General features: G+C 46.4%; 1 protein-coding gene and 1 long non-coding RNA gene across 2 annotated transcripts; one reads left to right on the top strand and one right to left on the bottom strand.

Annotated features, from left to right (window-relative positions):
- Nucleotides 1–3,206: 3,206 nt before the first annotated feature.
- Nucleotides 3,207–10,135, bottom strand: LOC143822828 (syntaxin-3-like). The gene is made up of 2 exons (XM_077308458.1): nt 8,208–10,135; nt 3,207–3,809 (listed from the first exon to the last, which is right to left on the bottom strand). The coding sequence occupies exon 1, from the start codon at nt 9,520–9,522 to the stop codon at nt 8,623–8,625; it is 900 nt and encodes a 299-aa protein (XP_077164573.1). The 5' UTR covers nt 9,523–10,135; the 3' UTR covers nt 3,207–3,809; nt 8,208–8,622.
- A 1,530-nt stretch (nt 10,136–11,665) lies between these two features.
- On the top strand, nt 11,666–20,466 carry LOC143822829 (uncharacterized). The gene is made up of 2 exons (XR_013226272.1): nt 11,666–11,759; nt 20,101–20,466. It is a non-coding gene; the product is annotated as an uncharacterized LOC143822829 (long non-coding RNA).
- Nucleotides 20,467–21,240: the final 774 nt, after the last annotated feature.

The following is a 21,240-nucleotide window of genomic DNA, read 5'->3' as shown; positions in this document are numbered from 1 at the left end:
TGCTCACGTGTCATTTAAAAAGAGGATTCGCAACATGTTCACAATGCAACAGCCCGCCTAAACAACTGACTTGGCTGATGTACCTATCATAGAATCATAAAGTTGGAAGGGCCCTCCAGGGTCATCTAGTCCAACCCTCTGCAAACCAAACACTGGAGCAAGCTTATGGCACCCACCATTACCTACTCCTTCTTGTCTATATACCCAACTAGGCCAAGTTAACAAAGCACTTAGTGCTGGGAGCCTGAGACGAAGGTAGTCTTGATTAGGTAAAAGCTCCATCTGGCTGACAAACTAAAGTTCATCATGAATTTTGGCCAGTTTGTGGTTTGCAAAGTGATGTTTGTGAACTTCCGTGAATTTTGATATACCGTATTTGCCGGCGTATAAGACGACCGGGCGTATAAGACGACCCCCCAACATTTCCACTCAAAATATAGAGTTTGTTACATTACATTACAGTACCTGTCATTGTCACCATGGTATGGCTGCAGCGCGACCGCAGTGCCTCCGGCCCACCCCTGCATCTCCCTGTGACCGGCACTAGTGTGCAAGTGCGCATGTGCGAGCTCTGCGTAGACAAGGGCTGGCCGGAGCACCGCTGCTTTCCGCCGAGCAGAACGGGCCAGTCACCCTGAAAAGGCTGGCATCCCTGCTGCTGATGCTTACCGCAGCCACGCTGATGACCCGCCACGGCCATGCTGGATACCGCACAATGCTGGATGGTATGTAGAATGAGGTGGGCGGGCATCGGGAGGCCACTATGGGCAGCTCTGTCTATCCCAACTGAAGTGCACCCGGCGTATAGGACGACCCCCCCACTTGGAGGCATGATTTTCAGGGGGGAAAAGTAGTCTTATACGCCAGCAAATACTGTAGTTCATGAGCAGAAAGCCGGAGTATACCCCTGCTTCTGTATGAAAAACACCTTTATTATTAAGCAGCTCAGCTGTTTGGCTTAGATGTTATTTAAACTCCTCCTTTCCGTTCACCACAGAAAGCCATGCAGAGCAGAAAGCAGGGGTTTACAAACAGCAAGCAATTGGGACCATTACTTTCCTTGAAGACTGCCAGTGAGATCATACCTTTCCATCGGCATGAGAAGTTCCAGCTCTTCCTTCTTATTGCCCATGCTTCGGGCGTTAGTATAAAGGCATCTGAATGCCTTTACTTTTGGTTCCCTATGAGGTGGCCTTCCTGGTTGGGCTGCCCCCAATCGGTCTCCTTCCTTACACTCCCAATGTTGAACGTCTCCTTCCCCTTATGGCTTCAGTTTAAAGCTCTCCTGATGAATCTCCCCAGGTTCCTGCCAAACACATTCTTCCCCAACTTCGACAAGTGCATTCCAACAGGTGCTAGTAGGCCTTCCTCAAGAAAGCCTATCCCATGGTCCCATAAACTAAATCTCTCCTGCCGGCAGATTGAAGAGAATACCACTTGTGCCCCCATTTGTTTGAACTTCCTCCCTAGATCTTGATAGTCTGTTTTAATAGGAGCGATGGTATTCACGGACATGTCATTCATACCCACATGGACCATCACAAATAAGTAGCGATCCGTAGATATGAGGAGTTTGGGCAGCCGTTCTGAAATGTCTTTCATTTTCGCCCCTGGTAAGCAACAATCCTCTCAGGTTAGGGGATCGGGTCATAGTCCCATTGTATACGGCACTGGTCAGACCACAGCTGGAGTACTGTGTGCAGTTCTGGAGGCCTCACTTCAAGAAGGATGTGGATAAAATTGAAAGGGTACAGAGGAGAGTGACGAGGATGATCTGGGCCAAGGGACCAAGCCCTATGAAGATAGGTTGAGGGACTTGGGAATGCTCAGCCTGGAGAAAAGGAGGTTGAGAGGGGTACATCAGGGCTCTGTGCTCCGTCCGGTATTTTTTAACATATTTATTAATGACCTGGATGAGGGGGTGGAGAGACTACTCATCAGGTTTGCAGATGACACCAAATTGGGAGGACTAGCAAATACTCCAGAAGATAGAGACAGAGTTCAACGAGATCTGAACACAATGGAAAAATGGGCAAATGAGAACAAGATACAATTCAATAAAGATAAGTGTAAAGTTCTGCATCTGGGTCAGAAAAATGAAAAGCATGCCTACTGGATGGGGGATACGCTTCTAGGTAACACTGTGTGAACGAGACCTTGGGGTACTTGTGGACTGTAAGCTAAACATGAGCAGGCAGTGTGATGCAGTGGTAAAAAAGGCAAATGCCATTTTGGGCTGTATCAACAGGGGCATCACATCAAAATCACAAGATGTCATAGTCCCATTGTATACGGCACTGGTCAGACCACACCTGGAGTAGTGTGTGCAGTTCTGGAGGCCTCATTTCAAGAAGGATATAGATAAAATTGAAAGGGTACAGAGGAGAGTGACAAAGATGATCTGGGGCCAAGGGACCAAGCCCTGTGAAGATAGGTTGAGGGACTTGGGAATGTTCAGTCTGGAGAAAAGGAGGTTGAGAGGGGACATGATAGCCCTCTTTAAGTATTTGAAAGGTTGTCACTTGGAGGAGGGCAGGATGCTGTTTCCGTTGGCTGCAGAGGAAAGGATGCGCAGTAATAGGTTTAAACTACAAGTACAACGATATAGGCTAGATATCAGGAAAAAAATTTTCACAGTCAGAGGAGTTCAGCAGTGGAAGAGGCTGCCTAAGGAGGTGGTGAGCTCCCCCTCACTGGCAGTCTTCAAGCAAAGGTTGGATACACACTTTACTTGGATGCTTTAGGATGCTTAGGGCTGATCCTGCATTGAGCAGGGGGTTGGACTAGATGGCCTGTATGGCCCCTTCCAACTCTATGATTCTATGAAAGGCAAGTTGGTAAAAGGGAAGCGTGCTACAGGGAAAGGTGGGCAGGGTGGGGAAAGGGAAGGGGAAGCCAGTGGGAGTTCAATGCTTTAGTGTTGCTGTTCGTTGGGGTTGGAGGAGGGAGGGGGTGGTCCAAATTGTTCTATTTTTATTTTTCTTGTTAATTGTATTTCTAAATAAAAGTTTAATAATTGATGCAAAACATAAACAGTCTCTTTTGTCCATCTTTCATGCACCCCCCCCAATACTGTGTACCCTAGCATGCGCAGCCAGCACCCCCACCCCCACCTCACAAAACCAGGGCTCATCCAGACACCTTAATAATAAGTAGGATCTAGCCTTTTGCAAGATATAGAATATGCAGGACACTCTAAATGCGAAACAACCATAAACATTTAATTAACAAACAGAACTTAGAGTGCAATAATATTGTTTTTTACTAAGAGGGGGAGTATTTTTCAGCAGGCTTCACCTTCCTCTTGCCAAGGGCTGGCCTCCTCCTGGCTTGTGTAGCCATGCTGTAGGAGGGGGTAGGTGGGGTTTGTTGCATGGGGGGGTGTTAGGTTGACATTTATCTGTGGAGGGTTTGCAGTCTCCCTCGCCTCTCTGGCCTCCATCACCACAACCGCCCTCCCACAAGGTCCCCTATCCTTCTGATTTCCTCCTCACTCCCCCTGAGTGTTTCATTGGTGGCCATGAAGACCTCCCGCATGAGTCTCCCTTCCTCTAACTCCATCTGAGTACGTTCGCGGTCCCAGCCCAGCATTGCCTCCTCAAAGGCACGTGAGCGCCTCATGTCCTCCTCTGCCTGCTCTAGGAGCTTCTGACCGACATTGGTCAAGACAAAGACACGCCTCTGTCTCCTAAGTTCCCTTTGGAGTCTCTCCTCCGCACACATTGCCCCTCTATGGACATCTTCAGGTGGGTCCCCGCACAGTGGGCTTGCAGCCCCCACCTCTGTGTGCTCCTCCTCTGAATGAACATCTGTGAATAAAGAAAGAGTGTGTACAGTTAGTTGGTTATCAGACATGAGCATTCCCCCACCCCTACATAATGCATATGCATTTCCACGAGAGAAATGTAGTCCGTACACGTCACAGCCAACTGCGATGGCAGCCAGTCCTCCTTAGCATACAAGAAGAACGTAGATAAAATTGAAAGGGTACAGAGGAGAGCAATGAGAATGATTTGGGGCCAAGGGACCAAGCCCTATGAAGATAGGTTGAGGGACCTGGGAATGTTCAGCCTGGAGAAAAGGAGGTTGAGAGGGGACATGATAGCCCTCTTTAAGTATTTGAAAGGTTGTCATTTGGAGGAGGGCAGGATGCTGTTCCCGTTGGCTGCAGAGGAAAGGACATGCAGTAATGGGTTTAAAGTACAAGTACAACGATATAGGCTAGATATCAGGAAAAAATATTTTCAGTCAGAGTAGTTCAGCAGTGGAATAGGCTGCCTAAGGAGGTGGTGAGCTCCCCCTCACTGGCAGTCTTCAAACAAAGGTTGGATACACACTTTTCTTGGATGCTTTAGGATGCTTAGGGCTGATCCTGCGTTGAGCAGGGGGTTGGACTAGATGGCCTGTATGGCCCCTTCCAACTCTATGATTCTGTGATTCTCTAGTCTATTCACAGCAAGCACATGGACACGCCACTAACCGCCCTCTTCATCTTCCCACCCCAAGCACACAAGTTGAAAACTATTTTTTCGCTGCCATAATGTCTAGCGATTAATCGTTTACACACTCTTAAAGAATTTTTAAAAATGGCTTCCACGATGGCTGCTGCTTCTTGGCCGTAGTTATAGGCGATGGGGAATGGGATGCTGGTCGTGGACATATTATTGAACAGGGGAGGTTTGTTTTACTCTTGGGCACTTCAGATTTGATTGTAAAGGGGATTCGGACTAGGAAGCCAGGTGCTCGTGTATTCGTTACTATCGGCAGTCAACGTAAAAAAAAAAAAAAAGGCAAGAACGTCTCCCAGAAGCTCGAGGGCAGGAGCTAGGGAGGGACTTTCTTTCTGCCGCTATTTTGAGAACGCACATGTCTTTTGCTGATGTGTTACGGATTGCACTCAGGAGTGTAGCGATTTTTTCACTTTTTGCGATTTCCCCCCCAAAGCTCTATAAAAATCCGAATGTTGCTGGAGTTTGGTGGATTGTTAACAACGTCATGCAGAACATCAAAATAATAGCGATTACTAAATGTAAGACTTCAGTTACAGTTAAGCTGTGCAAAATGGACCTCACAATTCTCTTCCCCAAGTTTTGGGAGGCAAAGCTTTTCTTGCACACAGACAACTCCTCACCCACAACCATGCAACTTCTAATTTAACATGGACACAAACCCAGGTGCCAACTTTTGCAACAAACCCAGGTGCCAACTTTTCTGCCACGTACATCCCAGCAACCAAATCACTGGACCTAACAACATCACCTACACCATCAAAGGCTTATTCATTTGCTCATCTTCTAACATTGTATATGCTGTTAAGTGCCATCAGTGCCCCTCAGTTCTCTACATAGGGCAAACAGGTCAAAACCTCTGCCAAAGAATTAATGGACACAAGTCTGACATCAAAAATCACAGGAACTGAGAAACCTGTAGGGGAACACTTCAACCTTCCAGGACTTTCAATGAGACGGTGAAGTGCTGTATAAACACTTACAAATGTTAGTGCCTCTTGGTTCAAGAAATTTCAATTCACAGCAGCCCCTAGGAGAGCCAGTAGAGAAGAACAATGGTCTCCATTCCAGCCCATTTAAGTAAGTTAGGCCACTTTCTTCCTCTTAGAGGTGGCTCAGTCAGCTGCTTGTGCTACGCAGGCAGGATTTATTTCTCTAAATGTTAATAAAAGGTTTTATAATCTCTGGATGCATTTCTGAAACTCTAAACAGCTACCAAGTAAAACACTTCAAGTTACCAAGCTGATTGTTAATTCCCAGGGGTGTTGAGTTTAATCCTTTTTAATACAGCTTCTTCCAGCGTGCTACCATCTGTGTCTCTAATTTGTAAATTAGTTAATATATACAGAAATGCATTTTACAGCAGGCAGTCACCTATGAAAAGGTAAGGAATATTTGCAACTCTATGGCTGCTATTCTCTTCCTGATAATGAACCACCCAAGTTCCTTATAGGCTGTGTTGGCTACAAGTCAAGCCTAGCACAGGGGCAAAAAAGAATGGGAAGTTTTACATTTCCACTCTGGTGCCATTTTCATCATTAAAAGAACAAAGAGCTTGATTCTTGTTTAAGTCATGCTGCCATACCAGCAGTGTGCATGTATGTTGGAGATGCATTCACATATGCATAGTGTCTTATCAAGTGTAGTTGCCAGGCTCCCTGAGTCTGGGCATATGGTATCATACCACCCCTAGGAAGTTCAGGGTGCAGAGAGTTCAGACAGCCTGTTTGGTGTAGTGGTTAGGAGTGCAGACTCCTAATCTGGCATGCTGGGTTCGATTCTGGACATCTCCACATGCAGCCAGCTGGGTGACTTTGGGCTCACCACGGCACTGATAAAACTGTTCTGACCCAGCAGTGATATCCGGGCTCTCTCAGCCTCACCCACCTCACAGGGTGATTGTTGCGGGAAGAGGAAAGGGAAGGCAACTGTAAGCCGCTTTGAGCCTCCTTCGGGTAGGGAAAAGCAGCATATAAGAACCAACTCTTCTTCTTTTTCTTCATTTAAGAGATTTCTTAGATCCTTCTATGTGCTTTATTTTCCCACAACTTTCCCCCAGCATATCTATTTTCTTGCAAGTTTGCAGATATGCTTATTGCTCTAATCTGGTTCTATCTTTACTTCCACATGCAGGACTGAATGCAATTTACGAAAGCTGCACCCTGAAAATATATTGACTTGCAGGCAGATTTTTTGGGTGGAAGAACGACGCTGCACGAAGGATGGCATTTAACATGGCCACAACTTTATTTTGAGTCCCACTCTGTTGGCATTAAATGAGCATGGTTAAGAAGAGCCTCTCCTGCGGCTTCGGTTTTGGCCCAGTGCCACCAAGGGGCCCCCTGCCTCCTTCCCTCCCCGGGAGCGCAGGTCACCCTGTTCTGGCACTGAGCCACCCCCTGGGAAGTGTTCCTTCCTGACGGGCCCGAGAGAGGCGCAAACCTCCTCCGGACATCACCAGCCACGTGGCTCAGCGAGCGTCCAGCCTCCCCTTCCAGGTTGGCCTGACTCGCTCCAAGCCGCCTCAGCATTTGAGGCCCCAAGATAACCACTGAAGCTCCATCGAGCTCCCCCTGTGCTCTCTAACTGTGCCATTCCGCCCCTTGCAAGTTGTGACAATTGGTTTCAAACATTAACACTTCACCAATCAAACCACAATTTCCCGAAAACCAAACAAGAGGGCGGGCGGGTGGGAATGTCCTCTCGCTGCTGCTGCCGCCAGTGGGAGGTGACTCCGCCCACGTCTTAAATAGGCGTTCCGTGTTTGTGACGTCACCTCGCCCGTGCTGCGCTCTCCCCACGCCGCTTCATCCACACGAACTGTGCCGCCTGAAGAGGGCTCCCGGCAGCAAGAAAATGTGATAAATGAGGCAGTCCTTGCAAAAAGCAGCAAGTATGCAATTTAATGCGACACTTGCAGGATCTCTGGGTGTTTATATATCTTATTTATTTTCAGACTTATACCCCACCCCGTCCTGCCCCACCCATGGTGACGGGGCTCAAGGAGCAGACATGGGCCCCGATGTTGCTTTTTGTCTGACACAGAAACATTCTAGAAATGCAAACACAAAGTGGAAGCCAAAACTGATCTGTAACAGGAAACAGACTTTTCTTTTCTCTTTTTTTCTACAAAATTTTTAATGTAAACTTAACATCCATAATTCACACTGCTGGTTGTACAAAAGGAAAACAAAAAAAGGACAATCAGATCAGAAGCCATTAGAAATCCTGAACATATAGAATGAAACCCAGCCGCAAAATATATTATCTACCTTGCATTGAGATATTCCAGGAATAAATAAAGTCAGCACTGAGCAAACAGAACGATATTTAAATGGCACGGTGATCTCTTCCTCAGCGGAAAAAAAGGGGACTTGGCTTCTTTGAATGGAACATAGTCAGGACCAGGGGTAGTCAAACTGCGGCCCTCCAGATGTCCATGGACTACAATTCCCACGAGCCCCTGGTCAGGACAAACTACAAATATGAGCAGCAGCAAAAGAAAGCAGAACTTCAAAAATGTAGGTTAGAGTCAGATCCCAAATACCAGATACTTCCTTTAGACGACATTGTATGACAGAAGTCCCCAAAGTTTTAACAGGATACATCAAAGTTTCAGGTTTCTGCTAGAACCTGATTTCAGTGCTAGGTCTAGAACACACAGTGCTAGGTCTAGAAATAGAACAGAAAAGAGAGTACCTCAGAGCATAGGCAAACTGCCTTTCCCTCCGAGCTGGGTAATCGTTGCTTGTTTGAGAAGCATCTGGGATTGCCAAGCCTTCACGACAGGGCTCTGTGCAATTCTGCCCTTGAGAGCCATTCTATTTGACAAATTCTACTCGCCAGCTCATCCTAAGAATACGGTAGAAGAAACAAACTTGCGTAGTCACTGTTACGGAATCACTGCTAAGAGCACCAATAGAAACCGAAGAATGATAAGACAAAGACAAGGAATTTTCTTTAAAAAAAAAAATTGTTATAAGACACACTTTCAACAGGCAAAGCTGCGGCTAGCTGCCAAAGGGACCTCCCTCCCAAATGGACCTGTCCTTATTTTCATGCACATCCAAGATTCTGCAGTGCTCTCAGCCATAGGCCTGTCCTCATCTTCTGCTCACCGCACTATGCTGGGCATGGCCACACATGATAAGCACGTGCAACAAGCACAGAGTCCCACCAGAGTGGACAACAGGGCAGAAAAGCGGGATTGCCGCTCGTATTTGAGGGCTTTCTTGACCTCGTTGTTGGACTGGGAGATGTAGTCGAGGGTGTGCAAGACATTGTACTCCACGCTGTTGATGACCTCCTGCTGTTCAGCGATCAAGACTTCCATGTGTAAGAAGAGGGAATGCAGCTCTGTGATCTGAGCTTCCAAGTCGAGCAGCTGCTGGTGGCGTACGTGAGCCATGGCCAGATGCTGCTTGGCTTTGAGCACTTCCAGGTCTTGCCCAACGATGCGCGGCGCCACTGGGCTCTCCACCAGCTGCTTGATGTCCTCATCCCGCAAGCTTAAGCCCGCCAGTTCTGTTTGCCTCCTGATCTGCTCCTTCAGCTTCTCCACGTATTGGGTCTCCTTGGCGTAATGGCCGGTGATGATGTCACGGTAGCGGCCAATGAGGACGGAGAGCTGGTTGTGGCGGATGCGGCTGATGGCCAATCGCTGCTCACCACCCTTGGTCAGCGTCTCCCGGATGCTGTTGAGCTTTGGCTGAATGGTTTTGGCCTCCTTGGTGAAATCGTTCTTAAACTGGCTGAGCTCTTTTTTCTCTTTGCAGATGCTCTCCTCTGTTGTACAGCACAGAACCTGCTGCTGCTTCCTGTCAATATCCTCAGATAATTCCTCCAGCTTACCAAGGGCCAAGGAGAGGCTGTTGATTTCCTGGAAGACTTTGCTCATCGGGCTACTCTCTCCCTCTTGGAAGACAGGGTTGTCAAAGGAGAGGGTCTCTTCCAGATCCAGAGAGTCCCCATCCTCGTTAACTCGATTTCTCAGTTCCTCCAGTCTGTCCTTCATAGTCAGCTCCTCGCAAAGCTGGAAACATCAGTGGAAGAGGAGGCAGGCAAAACTCACCCATCAGCTTTTACGTGGATGTGAAGGAAGTTTAGGAACTTTTGCGTCAGCGGCTTAAACCCCAAAAAGAATAAAAAGAACGAAAACTTCCCTCCCTTGAGCTCTTGCAAATATTGACCTGGCAATGAGCTTATAACCAGAGTTTACTTTACATCACATGTTTAACTCAGACTGGCTGGACAAGATTCCTTGCCAGGTATGGGTGGGCAAACAGCCCGGTAATATAACATGAGCTGCAGAAATGAATTCTGCCAGAGCAGTCATGGGGAAATGTCAAAGAGGGGAAACAAGCGGAGGCCCAGACCTGACCAATTCCAAGGTGACGCTGTGCCAGTTTAAACTGCAATTGTCAGAGCTGGAACCAGCCGTGTGTCAAGCCAGAACGGAAAGAAATAGAGCCGTGCGGGTTATTCCACCGTTCATGAGACGCTGATACTGCCTTCAAACAGAAATTTCACAGCATGCTTTGTCAAACAAACATAAAACATCACAAAGCGTCATATAGGCAAAGCAAAGACGAGCTCAAAGGAAAAAAACAATGGAAATAATAAGGAGCTGGGCAAATTCAGGTCATAAAATCACAACACGTGAATCTTCACCTACTTTGCACAGGGCACAAGAAAGGCCATAAAGCCCAAACCAGGATGCATTTTCAATGCCCTTGTCTTTTGAAAAGGAAAGCTGCTGAACTACATGAGAGGACAGGAAGTAGCAAGCTTGTCTTCTTTTCCTTCAACTGGCCCAAACTGGCTGCCCTTTGGTTACTTGCTTTTGTTGTTGTTAGGTGCAAAGTCGTGTCCGACCCATCGCGACCCCATGGACAATGATCCTCCAGGCCTTCCTGTCCTCTACCATTCCCCGGAGTCCATTTAAGTTTGCACCTACTGCTTCAGTGACTCCATCCAGCCACCTCATTCTCTGTCGTCCCCTTCTTCTTTTGCCCTTGATCGCTCCCAGCATTAGGCTCTTCTCCAGGGAGTCCTTCCTTCTCATGAGGTGGCCAAAGTATTTGAGTTTCACCTTCATGATCTGGCCTTCTAAGGAGCAGTCAGGGCTGATCTCCTCTAGGACTGACCAGTCTGTTCGCCTTGCAGTCCAAGGGACTTGCAAGAGTCTTCTCCAGCACCAGAGTTCAAAAGCCTCAATTCACTGTATAGCGATTTTTGCAAGACCGGAAACCTGTGGGAAACGAATTAAACGCTACTGGATTCCACTAAAAAAGCAGGTATGCATAACGCCGAGATTGCACTTTTAAAAATAGCATTTCCGCTTTGCGGGACCAATTGGTAAACATTGGTCCTTGTGCGGAAACACCCTGAGTGTCGCGACCCTGTGATGCACTTCCAGTAAGACATATAAAATGACCTTAGGCAGTGTTTAACAGAGAGTTCATAAGAAAGTTTTAAGTCTAGTGACTAAGAGAGCAAGAATGGGCAAAGGATGACAACAGGTAATCATTGCTTAAGACAGGGCACAATTGTAGAGCCAGGATACATACAGGTTTGGGCTCAAATACACCCCCCCCCCTTCGTTCAAGCGTTTTTCATGCCAAAAGATGTTCCACGGAAAAGCTCTTTCATCTGCTAAAGTGAAAGCAACTCCGGATTTGATACCTGCTTTGCTGAATGCTCCTCAAGGCCATTTGATTCCCTTTCAGACACTACACAGATCTCCTTGAGGTAACAGCGATAAAAGACCCAAGAGCCCAGGGAGGGATGAGAATAAATGGGCACAGCATAGAAAAATACCAAGAGTCAACTCCAAGGAAGCTACCCCCCACACCCACCTCCCCGGCTGATGGCATTGGTGCCAATAAGACACTGGGGACAGTAGGGTTGGGAAGGGTACAGAACCACAGAGTCCCCTCTCCAAAGCACCGTTTTCTCCCAGGGAACTAATTTTGGTCATCTGAAGGGGATCTTGGCTAGGTTACCCTCAAGTAAGTGTAACCCTTTTTCCCCTCTCCTCAGAACGCTGTTTGTGGAGGGAGTAAAGGGAAGTCCAGCCAAAATACCTTCTTGACGTAATTCCTTGTGACCAAAGCAAATTTCCTCTTGGGATTGTTTTTCAGTTACCTATCATAACCAAAGGTTCTAAAATGCCAGGTCACATATATTATTGGAACCCGCAGAGCAAGACGCTGGCCCATCTCCAGGAACTGAAGATCTTTAAACTCTGAGGTAATCCAGTTAATGTTTTCCAGATTGTATGGTTAGTTTTTTCAGTGTCAGTGATTCTGTGCTATTAACTAGGGGTCAAATGCTTCCCTCCCAGTCCTGGGACTCAAAAATCCCCATTTCCATCTGCCATCAATCCCAAATCAGTATCTAATCACAACCATTACTGTTTTAATCTAACAAAATCAGAGTCCAGTGGGGCACCTTTAAGACCAATAGAGATTTATTCAAGCCATGAGCTTTCGAGGGCAAGCACTCCTACTCAGACTATGAACTGCCATCATGCCACTGGACTCTGATTTTGTTATGTTGTGCTGCTTCAGACCAACACGGCGACCCACTTCAATCTGTTTGCTGAAATCACTCGCTTTTTTAACTTAAAGTCTGCCTTTCTCCAGACTCCAGAAGGATTATAGGGAAAAACCTCAAATAACACCAAATGCAATATTTATAATTGTGAAATAACAGTAATATTCAGATTAATGAATAATATTTTTAAAAAAGGGGCTTGGCTCTATTGTTACCTGCCTTTAGCCATGTACATACCCACCTGTGGCCCATCCCCTCCCCATCCCCTCCTGGCCCATCACTGGGAGGGGAGGTCAATATGAACATATATGGTCATTTTATTTAATTTATATATTTATTTATTCATATTTATATACCGTCCTCCCTGAAGGCTCAGGGCGGTTTACACAAAACTGAAACTATACATAGAACCATACATACAATAACTATAACATTCATATTATTAACTGATACAACCGGTAATAGTATAACATAAACAATAGTAAATCAAACAGGTCCAGGGATCTTAGTGGGTTTCTGGAGGGGAGGGATGGGGGGGGGGGCAGGGGCCCTGTAGATGTTGCTTGGTTGTGCCTGACCTCAACCAAATGCCTGGTGGAAGAGCTCCCTTTTTCAGGCCCTGCAGAACTGTATTAGTTCTGTCAGGGCCCTGATCTCCTCTGGTAGCTCGTTCTACCAAGTGGGGACCAGGGTGTAAACTGCACGGAGCTTTTATTCCAACCCCAGATCAATTCAGTCCCTGCCCTCTACACAGAATGCAATTTCTGTTTGGATTTGGGGCGATTTAAATTTTCCTTCTGCAGCAAGAAGGACTGATCCAGAGTGACCCTACTTTTATTGTGCGATATCTTAGAGTGCTTCTAATCCTCAATATCCAGATTGGGAAAGAAAGCTCCATGGTAGAGAACCTATACCTGGTCATGTGACACGCTTGCCTTAAAGGAGAAGCCCCTAATTTCTCTCAACTTCTGTCGGTCCTGGATTATTCCTCCCTCCTCTGCCTTTTTCGATCTGCTTCCCCATCCCTCCAAGAAAAGAAAGAGGCTCCCTGCCTGGCTCCTCTCCCCCACCTTCAAGAAAAGAATGATGCTTGTCCCCCCCCCCCTTCTGAACTACCCTAACCACGTACAGAAGACTTTCCTGTTTCAATGGAAGGGGGGGGGGGAAGAAGACCCGGGTTCAAAATGATCTGAATTCAACAGGATTGACAATGGAATAAAGAAAGTAAGTGCAGACTCTGCCCAGGACAGAGAAGGCTCTGGCCCTAGTTAAGGCCAGGCGAACCTCTTTAGGGCCAGGGACCATTAGCCGGTTGGTGGCGGCAGAGCGTAAAGCTCTTTTGGGGGCATAGGCAGGGAGGTGGTCCCTCAGGTAAACTGGGCCCTGACCTCGTATGACCTTGAAGGTAATTAACAGAACCTTTAACCTGATCTGGAATTCAACTGGCAACCATTGCATTTGATATAGGATGGGCCGGATGTGGGATCGCCACGGTGTCGCTGTGAGAATCCTGGCCACTGCATTTTGGATCAGTTGTAGTTTCCGGGTCAAGGCTAAGGGCAGGCCTGCATTGAGCGAGTTGCATATCAACTGATAGATGTTTAACAAATTTAAGATATATATTAAAAATTAATTAACTCCCACACATTTGGGAAACCCTTCCAGGGTTCCCTTCACAAAACCCTGATTCAGATACCTGCCATCGACAACATAGCTGCCAATGTTTACTGTTAAGTTGTTCCATCAGGCAGGAGCTACAACCCAAAGACCTGGGGAACACGTTGTAATGCAGAATCGCCAGCCTCCAAAAGGAGCCCAGAATTCTCTTGGAATCAGCACCTAGGCCCAGGCCACAATGATTAGATTAAGTGGAGGGTGCTCTATGGAATGGGGTCCCTGGTGAGCTTCCTTCTTGTGAGGGTTACCTTGTGAGGAATCCACTGGAAATACAGCTCATCTCCAGACTACAGAGATTGGCTCCACTGGAGAAAATTGCTTTTGGAGGGTGGGCTCTGCAGGATTATGCCCCATGGGGATCCCTGTTCTTCCCAGGCTCTAACCGAAAATCTCCATGAGTTTCCCAACCTTGATCTGGCATCCATCCCTCCATCCCTGCTAGTGGCCAGGGGGACCTGGAAACCTTATTACAGAGCAACCAGTGGGTCTCCAGTTCTCACCTGGAGGCTGCTACTCAAGCATAGCAGCTCTGGCATGCATTATCCTTTTTCTCCAGGGGAGGTGATAGGAATGGGAACTGCTCTCTGTGTGAAGATGAGCTGTATTTCATGTTCTCCCTCCCCATCATCTCCTACATGGAGGTGGTATCTGCAGGCCTGACCCAAGAGTGAGAGAGAGTCCCCTCCCTGCTTTGGCAGTTTTCAGGTTTCTGCCATCTCTGTGGCCGAAGGGGGTGGGGTTGAGTTAGAAGCTCCAAACTTTAAATGACCCTAGGTAAGCTTGAGCAGGAAACAATCAAGTTTGACCTTTTTAGAAAGTTAGGGTAAGGCTTCAAAGAACTAACTATGACCCCCGACTAACGAGTCTAGGAGGAAGGCTGCAGAGATGCCCATCAGCAGACACCCCCACTTCTGCCACTAAGAACCCAGGAAACTGGTGGGCTTGCCTTGAAGTCCTCTCTCTAACAGAAAAGCTGGTCTTCGGTGAAGAACATGCATAGCCCCTGGAGGTGGCTTTTAACTATTTAACTGTAATGAAGAGTTACTACTTGCCTTTTATCTTAGCTGGCTAATTAGCTAGCTAATTAGGGAGGGAACTGAAGGTCTCTGCTAAAATATTAGTAGGACTTTAAAATGTTTCCTGAAAAATAAAATATTTCCTGACATAGTCTCATTTAGTGTCTATTTAGAGGGGCAAACCTTATTGGGCACTCCAAAAAGAACCAAGCAGTGCCCTCCAGGCAACTTTTGGGTACTCAGCTTAGCTGTAAAAAGATGCCAACTTTTTATCTGGCTAAGGGATTTTTTTCCCATCTGTAATTCTGCACAGCAGTTGAATTTAAGCTGTAACCTTTAATTTCAGTTTCTTGTCCTTCGAATTTCCTTTTGATCCTCAAGCATGCATTGCAGGGCCTGATTTCTGTTTTGATTTCTTCTTTCAGTTTAACCACAAGAACAATCCCAAAGAACTTAAAGTTGAATTGAATCACCAGCATGGATACAAAAAGTGCTAGTGAATCATTGACAGGGACTTCAGGCTAGACTGTACAGGTGGCTGAGAGTAGCCGGGAAACCCGGCAGGCTGAATCTAAAAAGTCCTCCCTATTCCGAATGCAACATAGTGAAAGGATAGTGGATACTTAGAAGGGTAGCTATTTTGGTAGCTAGTAAAATTTCTATCATCCTTCCGAGAAAATATCTAACAGTCAACTTCCTCACCCGTTCAAAGTTCATCTGTGTTTATTTCCATAACTACAATTGACTTTTGTTGTGTTCAACAGGTATATCAATTACTTCCTGTCTCCTTCCCTGAGACTCAACTTAAACTTCTTGGATAATATAAATCTGCAGAACAATTAGAGGAATTGCTGGGGATTTATTTATAATAGATGGCTCAAATAGCCCTAGGCTTACCTTCTTAGAACTCAGAGGCTAAGCAGGGTTCTCCATGTTTAGAATTTGGATGGGAGACCACTAAGTAAAACCTGGAAAAACAATAGCAAACCACTTCTGCATATCTCTTACCTTGAAAACCGAGGGAGGGGCCACTCAGTTGTTTGTAGCTTGGCAGCAGTTGGTTATTATTATATATATTGACTTGCAGGTGGGCAGTCGGCTCACATACAACACACACACATTCAGTTAGTTGGCAAATCAAGGCCACAGCTTTATTTTAACTGTTTTGGGAGTGTTGGCATGGCAGGGGGATATGAACCTACTGGTAGTTAGCCAACTACATCTACCCCAACCTCCAGTAGCCAATGTGGAGTCTGCCCCAGTTCCAATCAGGAATGCAAGTCTCCTTGCCACTGGATCCCTAACCAAGAAGATGTCCACCTGGGATACCACAGGGGGTGAAGACCTCCTCCAGTCCCATCCCAGGCCACCTGGCCCTACGAGCCCCTGCCTTCCCAGCCAGGTCAGCACTTGATTGCATGTTCATAATTTCTTATGGAGGCCTCCTAAATTGCAGAATTCAGTATAAAAGATGAATTTCCTTTCAAAAGAGGCTCCTTCTCCTGCCTCCTCACCACCAGAGCAAGGGCAGTCGGCCTTGCTCCCATCAAAACCCCCCGCACCCCATACCCACCTAGCTATGGTAGCCTGAACTCCATGGAGCCACATGTGTAACCCCCATACAGTCAGGTGGATCCCATATGCCCATTAAAAGGCCCCCACTTCCTTACAAATGTTATGGGGGAGGTGGATCATTAAACCACCCCATTCAGTCACCAACCTAGCCACCTCCTTGTTGATCTTTTGCAACATCAAATTAACTTTCTTGATCATCCAAACATTATGTCATGTGCAACGCTCCACTATGCATGACCACATTATCGGAGTCCGTGGTTATCCCCAACAAAGATGGTCCAGGTCTTCTGAAGTTGCTTTAATTAACTGGACCCTCTTTGTAGCTGGCAAATCATTTCCTCCCATGTGGACAATGATGGCAGCTGGGTGTCCTAACCATTGGACTTCCTCAGAGATGACCTCTAGCAGCACAGGCCAGCACATGCCCTGATGTCCGGACCACATGATATCAACCTGATTGTCAAAGCCAAGGTGGGTCCTCCATCCGGAAGCCGCAGCAGTAATATCAGGGCTCTCTCAGGGAGAGTTACCTACCTCACAGGGCTTCTGTTGTGGGGAGAGGAAGGGAAGGTGGATGTAAAAGTGGCATATAAGAACCAACTCTTCTTCTATTAAAAGGGAGACTTCCGAAAGGGTTCACAGTGGTGGTTCCAATCTACAAAAAAGGTGACAGGAATGACCCACAGAACTATAGGCCTATAAGTTTATTGAGTACTGTAAGCAAATTATATGCAAGGCATTTAACTTGGAAATTCCAAGACTGACTAGAGGAAGAAAACCTGCTCATAGAGGAACAAGGAAGCTTTAGAAAAGGAAGGTCAACGCTAGGCCACTGTATGTTAGTTGACCACCTGATAGCTAAATATTCATCTAAAACAGTGTCCTCTCTTTATATTGCCTTCATTGATTTTTAAATCTGCATTTGATTCTATTTCTAGAAATTTGCTATGGGCCAAATTAGAAAGGACATCCATTGACAGACGTCTACTTTTCTTAATTAAAACCTTATACAAAAACACAGCTATTAGAGTTAAGTGTACTCCCCAAGGTCATCTAACTAATATAATTAACTCTGGAAAGGGAGTTAAGCAGGGCTGTATCTTAGCCCCACTCTTTTTCAATTTCTTTATAAACGATATCGGCCACTCCAAATTTCCACCCACCAAAAGTTGGGGAAAGACACATCTCACTTTTATTATACGCTGATGACTTAGCCATATTTGCCAGAACCCCTATAGGACTGAGAAGAGCCTTAAGAGCGCTAAACTCCGACTGTCAATTGAATAGCCTGGTAATTAACCATGATAAGACCAAGATCATGGTATGTGGTAAGAGACCTAAATCTCATATCTGGAGACTAAATGGCGCCCTAATAGAACAAGTCCAACATTACAAATATCTTGGTGTTATTTTCCAGGCAACCTATTCAAGATCTGCCCATATTAATAACATCTCTTTAAATGCACAGAAAAGTGCAGGCACAATTTAAAAATTCTTCTGGCAGAAAGGAGGCCGCTACATTCCAGCAGCAATTAACATCTTCAAGGCTAAGGCTCTTGCTCAGCTAACATATGGGGCTCCAATTAGTATAACGGGCAGATTGGGCAGTCTAGAAAAGGTCCAGTCTAAATTTCTGAGGGCAATTCTGGTGATACCAAACAACATCTCAAATGTAGCAGTTAGGATTGAGACAGGTATGGTCAACGTTCAGTCCAGGCTTTGGATAGCTACCTTTACATTCTGGCTAAAACTACTTTTCCAAGAGCAAGGTCCTGCAAGTCTAATAGTGATCGACACATTCATCGCACCTTGGTAAATTGCACTCACTAAAAAGTTGTGCTACTATGGTCTCTCATATCAATTGTTTTTGTCTATGGGTTATGACAAGGCTATAGTTCTTGTTAAGACAAGAGTGATAGAAGTAGAGAGGCAACATGATCTCAACAATATTCAGGACTCACTCTTTAGGAAAGATCTCCTAAACAGGAACACCCAGATGCAATATCTAAGAAAAGTGGCAAATCCTGAGCACAGTGCCCTCCTTTACCCTCCTTCGTCACAATGCCCTGCCCTCTGCTTACTTGAGTGGGAAATTTCATGGACTCCCTCTCAAGGATCAACTCTGTATCTGCAATGAGGGTCAAGTAGAGAACACAGAACACAACTTATTTGAGTGCAAGCTGTATAATCATATTCGCACAGGTGCATTAGTACCAATGCTTATAGAATGCCCTCACGACCTGAGAAAGTATCGCCTGCAAATATTGCTATCAGATATAGATAATTTGTTAACTAGCAAAGTAGCAAAATTTGTGGACCTATTATGGCTAAAAGTTCTGTGGACCTATTATGGCTAAACGTGAGTGACCCATTCTTTCCTAATTCTTAAAGCTAGCCACTCAAATTTTGCTACTTTGCTAGTGGTTATTTTCTCTTTCACCAAAGAAAAGGAGAAACCCCTGCCCTCTCCCCTTTCCCCTCCTCTCCCTCAGTGTCTGGCCTCCAGCCCCTAGTTGGTCACTCCTCCTGCCTGCCCTGAGGGCCTCTGCTGTCTTCAGCACCAGCCTCTCTCCAGGCTCCTTCTTGTCTCTGCCCCATTGGCTGCAGGGTTGCTATGGGGATGGCCAGAGACAGCTTCGCATCACAATCCGTCCATTGGGACATCCTGGCTCCCAGTGGGGGCAAACCAGTGGTTTCTGCTGGACTAGCAGCACCAGGTTTGCAAGGTTAGTATGTACGGTCTTGAGCTGTTTCAAGAGACCTCACGGACTCTAGGCGCATCTATTGGGTTAGGAAACACCTTCTTCCTCTCCTTCTGTCTGAGGAGCCAGCCTTCAAGGGAAGTCTCCTAGGAGGCTTCTGGGTCAGACTCATGGACATGATCCTGTGGGAAGGAACTTCAGCCTCAGCACAAGTCCCAACTAGGAAACAGGCTGGGGGGAGCGGATAGAGGGTCGCCTGAGCAAAGATCGCAACGGGGAAACACCCTTTCTGCCCCACTCTCATTTCCTGGTTGGGGAACCAGGTGGGGATTCTCACAGTCTTTCGAGATCTGATTCAGGCTGCTAAGGGCTTTGTGGTGGAAAGTTTCCTCTCCTCATGAGCAAACGGCTCAAAGGATTGATAGGCTCATGTTTTGCCCGCCACATTGGTGTTAGGCCATACCCTATTTCCTTGGAAACCTAAGTATTATGGGGCAGGATTCTTCTCTGACTGAGCACTGCTCTTCTACTTAGAGTAAGGAGTGGCTCGACCAGGGACACCCACACAAATGGAAGACTGACTGGACAGTTTCCAGCTGTATCCCATGAAGTAACAGGTGAAGAAGACCCGTCAGCCGTAATACAAGCAAATGAAATGATTTTCAAGCTGGTGATGACAAATAACACCTTGAAAATCATTTCATTTGCTCGTATCTCATGAACTAAGGTGATCACCGCCTGGGGGAGCTTCCGAGAGGAGCCTTTCTTCCTTCTAGAGAGGCAAAGGTTAAAAATCCCCACCTATGGGATTTTAGGAACGGAATTTCACGGATGTATTAATTATGAGAAAGGGGTAAGCAGGTTAATGAAGCGGGAGACCTGTTGGGGGTTGGTTGATGAATCTGGCCATACTTGGTGGAGGCTGGGCTGGGGAGCAGCCTACGAAACAGAGCAGCAGGCCCTTTGAGCCACATGGAGTGAAGAGTTGCAGGCAAGACATGTGCATGGCTCAGCATCTTGTGATGTAAGTTACCCTGAGTGTCTGTGTTTGTGTGTGCATTACAGAGAGAGAGAGAAAGAGAAAGATGGCTGGAAGGTCACTGCAAGACCTCTTCATCCAAGGAACAACTGCCCCCCAGCATGGAGGACCTGGCCGCCTTCCCCCGATTGAGAACACCAAGGGCAAGAACCTCCAGCCTCCAGCCACCAATTCACTGGAATAGATGAGGTCCCCAAACCAGTAGAAATTCTTTCCAAGATCCTTTATGATTAATGAAGCATGGCAAGGCCATGCGAGCACCTTTGGTTGTTCTCATGCACCTTGCACAACAAGCATTTAACACAGATTTGTGTTGCTAGTTTTCCACCCAAGAGCCATAATGGATTTTCTGGGAGGGCCAATACCCAATACACTAAACTGTACAAGTTCAACTCTTTGTGTTTGGATGATTCCTTAATAGGCAAATTAAATGTCATTTTTTTAAACAAATCACACAATACAATCCTTCATGTGAAATGTTGACTGCTTTGCTGAACTTCTGATGTCAGAATAGGATCCTTGAGGTCTCTCCAAGTGGAATTGATTTTCGTTTCTGAAAAACATGTATGTTTGTAAGAGGTGTGTAGAGGCTTAGCTTGTGAGGTTGTGTGTGGTCCCACAAAGGAAGGAAGTGAGCTTCCTGGGCCCCCTTGTTTTCCAACTTTCCTTTGCATCCATTGGCATCCCTTTCCTGATGGAACCAAGGCTTCTCCAGCCTCCTGGAGCCTTGCACAAAGTGGTTCCATCTCATTGTCCGGGTTGTCTCACAATATCAAGGATTAGCATTTTGTTTGTGTGCAGGGAACACACTGCTTATGACGTCCCGAAAGTCAGTTTCGCCGTCATTGAGGCTATTTTTCAATAGTAGTCCAGATTGTGGAAAGGTGCATGTTTTGTTAACAAGCAAGATTCAAAATAAGAGTGAATTTCACTTGAATGGTTTATTTGCTGCTGCTGTGTGTCGAAAAGGAGAACGAGATTTAGAGAACCTTGGTTTACCAAGAATTGCTTCTATTTGGTGTGTTTCATAAGGTTAGTACTTTTTCACACACACGAATCAATTGGCATCCCTCTCCTGGTGGAACCATGGCTTCTCCAGCCTCCCGGAGCCCTGCACAAAGTGGTTCCAGGAAACACAAAGAACCCCGTGTGGCTGCTGACCTTGG

This window comes from Paroedura picta, chromosome 13 (assembly GCF_049243985.1).
Source record: "Paroedura picta isolate Pp20150507F chromosome 13, Ppicta_v3.0, whole genome shotgun sequence".
NCBI lineage: Eukaryota > Metazoa > Chordata > Lepidosauria > Squamata > Gekkonidae > Paroedura > Paroedura picta.
Note: the sequence above shows the minus strand (reverse complement) of the source record. Positions and strands in the feature narration are given on the sequence as shown.